Source organism: Euprymna scolopes, chromosome 3, assembly GCF_053919585.1.
Source record: "Euprymna scolopes isolate OS-2025 chromosome 3, ASM5391958v1, whole genome shotgun sequence".
In the NCBI taxonomy this organism is placed as follows: domain Eukaryota; kingdom Metazoa; phylum Mollusca; class Cephalopoda; order Sepiida; family Sepiolidae; genus Euprymna; species Euprymna scolopes.
Genome location: NC_136484.1, coordinates 185,759,421 through 185,772,709, shown reverse-complemented (window position 1 = coordinate 185,772,709; position 13,289 = coordinate 185,759,421). Strand labels below are relative to the sequence as shown.

Genomic DNA, 13,289 nt, shown 5'->3' with positions numbered 1-13,289 from the left:
AATAAAAAGGCTTTAATGCCTCTTTCATTGGCCCTCTTTTGGGGCAGTTTTCGACCATAGCTCGTATTTAGCTGCAACCCTATCCTGGGTTAATCTCCTCCTACCTTGGCTGGTTGGGTCATATGGACACCATGAGAACAGCGAGTCAAACGGGTTGCAATGTATGAAACAGGGAGTAAATCAGAAAATACTATAGTCCTCATATTTTAATAGTATTTAAATAAAAGACTGAGACTAGTAATATCACCTATGTGAGAAGGCGGTAGCGGGGAAGAACAGAATGTGGCGGGCCAATTAAATTATAGATGCGTTTCTGCACCTCACCAAGAACCTTCAAATATAACAAAAATTTCCCAGCACAAATAAGATAACAATACTCCACACGTGATCTGATAGTAAATTTTAAAGGTTTGTTGGGTCCAATGTGGAGTTTGAAACAAGCTGACTGGTAAGCATGTTAGCTTTCTCGATCGCCGTGCAAACAAGCTGACATGATTGTTGGATAGTGAATTGTTGGTTGCCCATTATTTACTACACTGTTGTAGATTTTTCTATAAATCACGAGTTCCTAATTTCTGCGCCTCGCTGAGTTTTCTGGTGTTTCGGTGTATTTTCTCTTAGCTATCACTATTTCTTTCTTACAATTACTTCTAGCTTCTATAAACTTTTGTATGCTCGTACTGGACATATCGAAAAAAAACTGCGGTATGCATGCTGCCTTTGAGCAATGGCAGCTGCACAAGTAGAAGTAAACCATTGGGGAGTGAGGAGTTTGCTATAGAACTTCCGCGTGAAACATGAGCTTCAATTGCCGCTTTAAACCATTCAATTGTCTCATTTGCGCCCTGTTCTGCAGGGAAAGAAAATATATTTCCTCATGGGGCACATCTGATGAGATCCCTGATTGCTTACTAGTAAGCTTTCTTATAATATCTTGTCGTTTTGAGTAATGGCTCTTCAGCTTTGAGTCGAGAATTTAGGGTGATTTCTACCATTATCACAGCGTGGTCAGCATTCCCGAGTAGGCTATGGGTATTAGTTACACAATCATCGGGAACTGTAGTCAGAAATAGATCTAGAAGTGAGGCATGTTGATATTGCTGGTCTGGGAAACGTGTCGGAAACGTAGCTGTTTTTGATAGGGAATGAGATATAGAGAAGCTATGTGAAATGCTACCAGCTGCGTCCGTAAGTAGAGAAACCAAGCCAATTACTGTGGTGGACATTAAAGTCATCAAATACATGTACTTGCACGCTATTATCAAGGGAGAGTACTGTATCTATGCTGTCAGAGACTTGGTTTATTAGAGCGCAGTGCTGGGTTGAGGGAGACCTGTAAAGAAAATATAAGTAGCTAACGCTGTGTTGCATGTAAAGTCTAAAGCACATAACGGCTTGGCCGTCAGATTATAGTTTAGATTCTCTAATCAAGGGGAGGGCGTTTTGAATATAGACTTCAAGTCCATACATAAGTTTGTCTGGGTCCTTACGGTAAAGTGGGAAATAACTAGGACTTAAAAAAGGGGATGGAGGAGTGTAGGTTAGTTTCACTTAGCACAAGATATCCGGAGTGTCTGCTAGGAGAAATAATACAATATCATCTACAATAACTCTAAGCCCGCAGATATTCGTGAATGCAAATCTCAAGGGAAAAGGCAAATTGGTTTTGTTTGAGTGTACGCCTGGTTTGATCGTAATTTTTGATTGAACTGCCATGTTATTTTTTTAAGTTTCAATTAAGGATGAGAGGTAATGGACAAAGTGGTTGTGCGCAATACCAAATATGCAACAAAAATATTTACACTTCATCTACAGGATTGTGGCCTCGGAGATGGGCGCAGGGTCCCTTTCCAAGCGCAACATGGCACTACAACTATCCCGATATTTAACAACTTATGATGGGTGATGGAAGAAATAACAACATTGTGTGTCAGTTGTAATATGAACGTTTATTCTCAGATGATCCTGAGAAACTTCAATGGTGTTGTTGACTTGCGGATAACCTATCATCGCTTGCCTATACACCAAGGCTTGTTATGATAACAATGGGCAAGATGCAGCCACTCATATTAGTCAAACAAATTGTAAATACAAAAAAATTAGTCATCTTTCTTTTTTTGAATTTTTATCATTATTATTATTAATATTTTGCGTTACACGAGAATCAATAGGAAAATCGTACAAGGGTTGATATGCTGTAAAAAGAAAACGGAAATAATTATATAAAGTTTGGTAGAATAATTCTGTAATCTATACAGATTTTAAATATGGTTTAGGGGCGTTTCATTGAACCAATGTTTGTCTATCGGGTAAACGCATTAACAGAGTCAAATAACATGGCTGCTGCTCGTAAAATTTTCAAGTACAATTTTTAAATTCAAATGCAAATAAAACTACTTCGTTATTAAAATGCACCGAGATTCTAACAGTTTATGACGATTGGATTACCAACGCCTTATAATTAGAGTTAAACCAAATAATAAAACGCCTTTTTCTCATGGCGGTGTCATTATAAAGAAGTGTCAGATATTATAATTAACAAACTATTAGAATGTATTTTTCTAGAAATCACTCCAGACATGGCATGAAGCCACTCGATATAATAGACTAAAAATACCACTTCAAGGTCAAAACCGACTCAAATATAAATGTCATATGGATAGACAGAAAACAGAAATTCTCTCCTTTTTCATATATATATATATATATATATATATATATATATATATATGTGTGTGTGTGTGTGTGTGTGTGTGTGTGTGTGTGTGTGTGTGTGTGTGTATGTATGTATGTATGTATATGATGGACCCTCCCGTCGAGTTTCGTCGTATGAAGTTCCAACACAACATTACTAAGTTGCTCTTAAATCCACACAGATGATTTATTTATAGCGGTGAAGGCTTTGTGTAAAACCAACCATATTTTATTATTAGTGCTAACCTTTGTCGGTGCAGATGGCTGCCACAGGACAGAATACACAGTAGACCGCAGGGTTTTTTTTACATCAGAGGTTCTTTCTAGTAGACGCATGTCTTAACATAGACTAGGGGATATATATCTTCCAGTGAATTAATGCGCTTCCAGATACCAACCTGGAAATTTCTACTACTCTGCGCGGATATATATATATATATATATATATATATATATATATATATATATATATATATATATAAACGGTTTTAGGGAGTCATGATATAATATGAGATATAATATTTTTTTGTTTGTTTTTTAATACCTCAAAATATGATGATCATAAAATAATATTCAGACTAATGTGAACTTTTGGAAGGAAATAAAGTAATTGAAAGAGATTAATTGACTTTTCAAGGGATTAATATTATTTTTTTAATATAGTTTTAAAGTTGTTAAATTTCCAATTCTATATATACATATCAAGAAAAATAATCAAATGCCCGTCTGCCAACAACAAGGAGGCCTATCAAAATTTCGACTATGATATTTATGAGCAAGGAAGCGTTCAAAATAAGTTGAATTATATAACCACGATTATAACCAACATGGCATCCGAAAGGTTTGGTTATATATTTTAAGTTTAGTAATTTAAACCTCCGCCTCCATCCCTTTAAGTTAAAATTCATCAATCCCATATGATAGTGCTAATATTTTTTAATTGATTTAAACGACACAATAAATGAATCAACTCGATAAGAACATCTCAATTTTGATATATTTAATTGTTTATTTTTAAATGTTTCCTTTTCCTGACTTGCAAATGGGAATAAAATGGGTAATTATAAATTCTGCAAAACGAACAGTAGTGCAAATCTTTACAAGATGGCGACCTGTAGGATCAGATAACAGGTTGGGGTGGCTGTCTGAGCCGATTTGATGGATAAGAACCCTGATATCGACAATGAAGTAATCGCCACTGCGGACCACTTAAATGCATTCGAATGTATTTTACAATATATATATATATATATATATAATACTAACATATATATATATATAATACTAACATGGGTGCCCGGCGTTGCCCGGGTGTTTGGAGGTGTGTGTTGAGAAAAAATAAATAAATAATTGGCAGTAGGAAGGCTGCCTCGAACCCGTACCGTGAAGGAGAAATAGAACGGGGAAAAACGTGACGTCTTTGCGTTTACGACCACCGTAAAACTAGAAGTGACGTAGGTTTAAATTAAGGCTAGACAATCAAAAAGAGGGGATGATTTCGAAAATATCGGCGAAAAAAGCGACCTCCCCTGTAGAAAAGTGCCCAGTTGAGGGTGAATAAATTAATGTTTTTATGCAATTTTTCGGTATTTGTCGCCTGAAGGGTCGAGCTTCAAAACGATACTGATCCGTCGCCTTTGTTGAAAGTTTAAGGCAGACATGCAAACATACATACATAGATTTATATATTGGTAACTAAAATTTTCGACCCAAACCGTAAAAAGCTTGCCCTATCTCTGAATACCCTTTATGTAAAATTTAAAATGTTTAGACCAGAAATTGTCTGAGTAATTTGGAGGACACCGCAGAGGTCATTTTTTTTTAATTGTGACCCCTATTATGACCCCTAATAATTTATTGTTGGGGCTCAAATCAAGTTATTAAGGAACCTATATCTAAAATTTCTGGCCGAAAACAAATTACAAAGATTTTCCCAAACCTCAATACCTTGTATATTAAATTTCGAGTCTGCAGACTGAAAATTGACAGAGTTATTGCGTAGGGAAATGTACATAGACACACACAGCCACAAACACAGACACGTTCACTTTTATAGATATACAAGCATGGGTGCCCAGCGTTGCCCGGATATTTGGAGGTGTATGTTGAGCAAAAAAAAATTTTTTTAAAGCGGTCAATTTTTTTTAAATTTGACCCTTATTATGGACCCTTAACGTTTATTCTTTTGGGCTCAAATCGAGTTATTAAGTTAGATCCATGTCCAAGGAACCTATATCTAAAATTTCAAGTGTTTATACTCAAAATTGTCGGAGGAGTTTGGTAGAGTTCTCAAAGGTCAAATCGTTGAACTTTGACCTCTTAATCGCCAAATTTCTGGCCGAAAACTGATCACATAGATTTTTCCAAATCTCAGTAACCTGTATATCAAATTTCGAGTCTGTAGACTAAAAATTGACAGAGTTATTGCGCATGGAAATGTACACACAGAGACACATAGACAGACAGACACACAGACAGACACACAGACAGACAGATACACAGACACGTTCACTTTTATAGATATATATATAGATAGATAGATAGATAGATAGATAGATAGATAAACAAAAATATATACGCATACATAAATATATATGGAAACAATTTTATATTTACTGTAAGCTTTTTACGCAAATTTTATGCAAGTATAAATCATGTAGAATATCTGCCTGAATATAATTACACGTAATCTATCTATATATCTATAAAAAGTTAAAGTGTGTGTGTGTGTGTGTGTGTGTGTGTGTGTGTGTGTGTGTGTGTGTGTGTGTACATTTCCCTACGCAATAACTATGTCAATTTTAAGTCTACTAACTCAAAATTTGATATAAAGGGTACTGAGATTTGGGAAAATCGATGTGACCGGATTTCGGCCAGAAATTTGGCGATTAAGAGGTCAAAGTTCAACGATTTGACTTTTGAGAACTCTACAAAACTCCTCCAACAGTTTTTGGTCTAAACACTTGAAATTTATATAGGTTCCTTGGACATAGATCTAACTTAATAACTTAGTTTGAGCCACAAACAATAAATGTTAAGGGGGCTTAATAGGGGTCAAAGTTTAACAAATTGACCGTTTTTTTGTTTTGTTTTGTTTTTGTTTTTTTGTTTGTTTGTTTTTTTTTTTTTTGCTCAGCATAAACCTCCAAACACTCGGGCAACGCCGGGCACCCATGCTAGTAGTTAACTAAAGATGATCATCCAATAAGAAAACCGAAAAACTAATAGGAAATTAATTAAAATGAATGTTTAAAAGAATATGCAAATTAGCTTGATGTTTTGCTAGTGAATGCAATCCCACAACCCATATATAAGAAAATTGTATTTTATTTTTAAAAAATGGAAAAGAGGGTTTTTAATATGAATATCAAGACACAAAAGAAAAACGAATTTATAGGAGCATAGATACACACACACACACACACACACACACACACACACATATATATATATATATATATATATATATATATATATATATATATATATATATATATATGAACTTGTGGGTGTCCAATGAGATTGTTCCCTTTTCTTCTTTCCTCCATAATAATCTTTTCTACACTCGCTAGTAATTTATGGTCTTTAGATCGCGTTTTTAAACGATTCTACCCCTCCTCTTGTTGTTGACGTTCATTTTGAAAAATGTCAGCCGAAATAAAGTTTTTTTTACCCTGATTTAATCCTTTTTTTCTAAATTGTTAAACATTGGATTAAAGCCAAGGAGGAAGTTTTGTTTTTAAACATGGAATTAGAGCTAAGGAGAAAATATTTTAGAAGTATATTTTAGTTTCTGTTTACAACACATTTTCTAAATTCATATATGTTGAAACTATATATATATATATATATATATATATATATATATATATATATATGGTATCTATATATAGCATCACTATTTATATCACTATTTGCTTGGATCACACACACACACACACACACACACACACACACATATATATATATATATATATATATATATATCATATAATAATTTGTTTTTCTAGTTTCTCCGTCGCTGCCTACAAAGTTACGTAATGGTTGAGTCAACCCCAGCTCAAAACTGAAACTAAATAGACGTTGCTATTTCGAGCAGTAAATAAAGCAAGTTCTGAATCTGAATTTACGTCACCGATTCATGTGGATCGATTTACGACTCTTCCTATGTGCCTATGAAACGTTGCACAACTGTGCTTCAATGTTACAGTAGTAGCATTGCTACATTTTTACTTAGTTAATGTAATTGCATTTAATAAGATTTTATATGATATATTATGAAAAGCAGAGCAACCCGGCGTTGCCCGAGGGGGTTGGTTGAGCAAAAGAAAAGACAATTGCGTGTGCAAAAACAAAAGTGGCAGGTAGGTTCGAACCCGTACCGCGAAGGAGGAAAAGAAAGTAAAAAAAAAACGTGACGCATTAGCTATTTCGTCCACAGCCAAACTGGAAGTGACGTAGGTTTGAATTAAGGCTAGACAATCGAAAAGAGGTGATGGCTTTCGAAAATTTCGGCAAAAAAGCGACCCCTCCCTGTAGAAAAGTGTCCAGTTGAGGGTGAAGGAATTAATGTTTTTGACCAATTTTTCAATATTTGTCGTCAGAAGGGTCGAGCTTCAAAATGATGGCGATCTCGTAAATATCCGTCGCCTTTGTCGAAAGTTTTTTCGAGAAATACAAACATACATAATACATACATACATACATTTGAACAAACAGATGAGATTTATATTATAGATGATGATAAATTGGTGAGAGTTACTGAGTTCATAAATGTAGTACAGTTGAGGTAGCATGGTCCGCCCACAGTGGAAGACTAAAGAAAACATACGATTGACTTGAGAGAAAGAAGGAAGATTAAATTTCAAGTTAATTTCTAAACACAATCTAAAGCATTTCACCGTGTAAAATGGACGATAAAGCAAACAGGATGATGATGATCAAGATGATGATAGTGATTAAGATGATGATGATGATGATGTTGATAAACATTATACATTTATTATACTGCATTAATGAAAGAGTTGTGAATAAAAAGCTATCAACTTGTACGTTGCAGCAGTATTAATAATGAGAACCGTGTTGAGAAATTATGTAGTTTCGGTTTTAAATGCACACCAACCCCCAAATATATGATAATCTTCATGCAAATGAGTTTTTCAGCGGATTGTTAATATCAAGAATTAGGATTATGACAAATATAACGAATTATGATCATTCAAGATTTGGTTACCGACCAAAATTTAACATTTCATAACATTAATACATTACTATTTATATTCTCAGACCATTATAGTATTTCAAAATTATACAATACCCATATAACGATTATTGTATCTAACTTTTTTTTGCAGGCAATAAAATATGGAAGTCTCCAGGATGAATTTATGCCTATTTCTATTTATGATTTTCCTTCTGTCAGGTAAGTGCTTGAATTTCGCCATTTGTTAGAAAATAAGGTGTGTGTGAGGGTTAGGGTAATATTAAATGTATGGAAGCACATAAGTAAATCATGCGGGAGATTGGAGAATATTATTTCTAAATAAGTCGTTGGAAAAATTCGAAACTAACACACCACTGAATAATTCCAGGACCTATCTTATAGTTTATGCTACTAATTAAAAATATATACTATTTTTATAAAGTACTAACCTTCAAATGATACCTGTAAATATTTGTGCCCAAGCTGATTATTAGTTTACAAATTACAATTAGTTAAGTGAAACTACTGTTGTAAGTTATCAAAACAATGAAAAAATATCTAATTATTTTCTGACAATGAAAATACGCATCAAGCAAAGCAATGACGTCATAGGTATTATATGAATTCTACACTATCGGAAACAATGGTTAAGAGGCGGTATACCAACTTTAAACGCGGTTGTACATATACAAATGTTGCTGACCGCCTAGATCGCCCGAATTCGGCAACTGCCTCTTCTGGAAAACATGAAAAAGTTAAAAACTCGGTTGGGTCGATCGTAAATCAAAGTTGTGAGAGATAATGTGGAGTTGAAGATATCGGAAAATATCACGTTGGTTGCGAAAAATAGTCATTGAGTAAGCTCTGTTCAAAATGGGTGCCCTGTTTTCTCACAGTCAATCAAAAACAATAACATGTCGATGATACGGACGATTGCTCGCAACTGTTTCCACGCAACAAAAAAGTTTTTGTGTCAATATGCGATTATGGCCGAAACATGAATCTGCCACTCTACTGGAATTGAATCGACGGTCCACTGAGTGGATATCAGCATGTAAAGTCCGTCCAAAGGATACGAACATTCGTTTTGGCTTTCGTATTTCGAGACGATCAGGATATTTTATTCATAAATTACTTTGAGAAAGGAAGAACAATCAATGGCGAATAAGATTATAAGAGCGTTTGAAGGCACAAATCACACACAAAAAACGGCTACTAATGGAGAAGACTAAGTGGTTTTCAGTCAATACAATTCACTGTCTTTATTTTCAAGATTTGATCTCAAGCGACTACTGACGTTTTGTAAACCTCAAAATAATGTTTCAGAGAAATTCACAATTTCACTTCAAGTACAAAGTTATATTAGAAACTGAGTCGTATTTTTAGACCAAAAACAAATCGTTCAACAAAACGGTTTTAAATGTGTTGTGATTAGTGTATCACCCTAGAAGATAATACGCTAACACAATTTCATGTTCCTATATACAATATCACCTTCGTTCGTTTGTCTACATTTAATCATACATCACATCATTTCAACATCCGGTTTCCTAAATTCCTATTAGCTTCTTATGCTCTTACATATTTGTTGATTTTTGTTTAATTCTTCTATAATATCAAACATTGTTTGCAAAAAGAAATTAGCTTTCAGTTTTCTATGTACACCAAATTAGTTGGTTTACAACCCAAACTCCCACGGTGTGTATTTATATTGAGATATCCGAAATATGGCAACTAAAAATAAAATAACAGGATATACTTATCAGTTCAAAATATTAGTGAATAGCAAAAATTACAAGAAAATTACCGACTAGAATTTTAGTAATAAATACAATTAATTTATTTCTAATATTTCAAATTATATGGTGTATTGACGTGATTTTGAGCCATTGCATTTTTGGTTTACATAAATATGTTCAACAGAAAAGTGAGTATATTTTTCTGTAATTTTATGTTGAACTGTTATATTTCACTTCTATCTCAAATTAATAAAGCATCCGTTTACAATCGTCATATAATTTAGAGCAGAAAATAGTATTACATAGCACATTAATCCACCACTCTAAAATTGAACAATATGTTTCAAAATAAAATCTTTTGAAAGGTTTTATTTAAAAAGCAAATGTGTATTGTTTTAGGAATACCCCATTTTGAAATCATTTCAAATATGTAAGCAAATATCAATGCAATCTCACCATTGCGACTTTCTTTTTTTTTTAGATAATATTTTGAAAATAAAATTAATTTTTCTTTTCCTCACAATTACTGCCGATTTTTCTAAGCCGAGAGTTCTCTTGTGGAAATGTTGAATATAAGAAAGAAGTTTTTTTACACAAGAAATGCCGAGGACATCATCTGATAACTTTAAAATTTTAAACTTTTTCTCCAGGTCTCTTGAAATCAAACCCAGTCTAAGAACACCCCCCCAAAAGTAACAACAGCATACACTAACATTCGTATCAAAGTGAAATCCTTGTTTGCTAGGGGGGGGGGTCACTCGTTTATTTTCGCGCTATTTTTTCCCCTCGTTCATTCTTCTCTTATTATCTGCTTCTCGATACTCACTTTTTCTGTTTTTAATTTTTTTATTGTATTTCACCCCAAACAAGGCACAGAGCCATTTAATCATAAGATATCTTTACTATAATCTCCGAACGTTAGGTACGTGCAAAATGAATGCCGATGCTCAAAATATATAAACATTTTGACCCTTCCCTTTACTTAAAAATTCACCAAAAATCAGGAAATCAACCAATTTTAATGGAATTTTCGGTATTTATCAAATAATAATCGCGGAATATAATGAACGAATATTTTTTTATTTAAATCTTAGTGGAAATGTATTATTTTATTTAAACTAAAGTTATGGTTTTCAGTAGTAAATAAAATACGCAAGAATTTATTTTTGTTTTTTTTATATAAATAAAGCATCGTAATTTGTAACAATAAAAATAAAATAAAATAAATTTTACTGGAACATTAGGAAAAAAGCCCCTAAAGTTCGTATTAATGAATTCGATATAACTCGAAGAAAAATGAATTTCTCGAACTACCGATATTACCATTGAATTAAGTATTTTTTATTTAACATTTTCACACAAAAAATTATAATTGCAAAAAATATTTCTACTTTTTTTTTTAAATTACAGATTTCGCATAATTTTTATACGCAAGATTTTAATAATTTCCTTGCTCGCAAGAATGTGAAACTTTCGGCGTAACATATTTTTAACGTTCAGAATAGGAATGGACGCATGCACGTCTGGGAAAAAATTATCACACCCCTTCCACCCTCTTTGACGTCATTTTCAAAGTCTTTCGACTGGCTGAAATTTGGGCCTCCGTATATTCCGTGTTTAGAAAAACTTTAGTTTGTTGCGTTTTGCGAACGACAGAATCACTCGGTTTTGGGCTAATTAATTTATGTTTTGTAAAAACAAGCTGTTTTTTTATTTAAGTCAATACCTTAGGACTTCACCAATTATCTTTGAAATAGACCCAGAAACATTAATCTTTTAAAGGATTTTTACAAGGAATTTATTTAACTTCAAAATTTAACTGAATTGAGTAGCTCGCCGTGAAAACATTTTTCATAACTTTTTTTTTTTTCACGTGTACAAATATTTTTTTCCTTTTAGAAATTAAGTTTAGTTCTTAATCTTTCAAATACAATAAAAAAAGTACTCGGAAACCTACAAAAAAGTTATGATAAATTGGCTTTCAAAACTAGGTCCCCCTATCGTTGTCCGCCTATTTTTGCCCGTACCTACCGAACGTATATACCAAGCACCGGATAAAGCAGAAGCTAGGTTAGTAACCTTAGACATATCTAAGTAATTTGACAAGGTTTGGCATGATGGTATTTTCATGAAAATAAAATCCTATGGTATTGCTGAATGTATACTTAACATAATAAAATTCTTCTTAGAAAAGAAAAATTCCAAGTTGTCCATGATAGTCGTACATCAAAATAACATGATATAAATTCGGGGGTGCCACAGGGGTCAATCGTTGGACCTTTATTATTCCTGATATTCATAAATGACGTCCCTGATAGAATTTGCTCTGAGATGGGGATATGTTTTTATGAAACCACGCTCTATAACAGACACGAGTCTAAATTTATACCGTCAGTCGGAATAAGTGTATTGTCTGTGAGGTGGCAGACTAGTGTTTGCTTGATTAAGAACTCAAAGATTTTGGCGAGGAGAGAAAGACACAGAGAGAGAGAGAGAGAGAGAGAGGAGGCTAATGAAGCGATAATTGAGTGTATCAGTTCTTTCGCTAGATTTCTTGTAAGGCTAGATGCTGTATGTACCTTCTGGGAAGGTTGGGTGTGGGGTCAGCCCCCCTCCCCCGAAAAAATAACTCCTCGCTACAAAAGCATCTACAAAGTTTTAGATGGCCTATGTCATTCCAGGGGCTCAAAGCTATGGATGGATCGATAGCAGGTTTTCGAGGTGTCTACATTTTTTATGGCATCACGAACAAGGGAAGCGGTGATTTTTTAGATCATCTAGTGTGGTTACTGTACGCAAATAGAAGTTTAGAAGAGGGTGATCTACTGGATCTAAAGTGGAGTTGGAGGCACAACGTTGTGCAAGCAGATTTGCCTTTTCAGTTTCTGTGCACAAAATGTCAAGATTGTTGGATAGTGAGTGAATTATCGATTGTCCATTATTTACTACACTGTTATAAATATTCCAGAAATCACAAGTTCATAATTTCTGCGACTCGGCGTGTTTTCTGATGACTTCGGAAAGCATTCTCCTAGCTGCGGCTATTTCTCTCTAACAATTATTTCTAGCTTCAAAAACTTTTGTCTGTTTTTATTCGACTTATGTCGGATAAATCTGCAGAACGCGTGCTGCCTTTTAGGGATAGCAGTGGCACAGTCAGAAGTGAACCATTTAACGTATTTAAATTATTTTGATTGATCTTGTATACAAATTAGAGAGACATTAAAGATTACTAAAAAAAATAACCGTCTCTGAGTGGTTAAATTTAACTCAGCAAACAGAACAGATTTTCGCGATTTTTATATCACTTTACGATTAAAATCAAAATATATAATACTATTAAACCTTATATCTAGAACCGTTATTCCGTTTTAATAATGATTTTAATTCTAGAAAATGTCCGCAAAATATATAGATAGATAAAAGTTTAAGTGATCTTAAGTACAGATGTTGTTCTCAAATTCATGCTATTTTTTAACTAACAAAAATTGAAGAGCTATGAACCCATGAGTTATACTATTAAAACAAGCAATCTTTTGTTCTTCAGATATCATTTTTCTACATAGTCACCACCATTCTTAATGCACTTTTGGTTGCGATGGGGTGGTAACTGTGTATGGGCGTCAGGGGCGCGTTTTGTCACTCACAACTCG

The 13,289-nt window shown here is 33.7% G+C and overlaps 1 protein-coding gene across 3 annotated transcripts in view; it reads left to right on the top strand.

The window, feature by feature from the left end:
• LOC145260389 (uncharacterized) overlaps positions 1-13,289 on the top strand; it is a 649,016-nt gene that overhangs the window by 308,976 nt on the left and 326,751 nt on the right. For all 3 annotated transcript variants that reach the window (XM_080118365.1, XM_080118344.1, XM_080118355.1), the window contains exon 3: positions 8,049-8,116. In XM_080118365.1, the coding sequence (XP_079974491.1) occupies positions 8,059-8,116 (58 nt within the window). In that variant the 5' untranslated portion in view covers positions 8,049-8,058. The remainder of the gene's footprint in view (positions 1-8,048; positions 8,117-13,289) is intronic.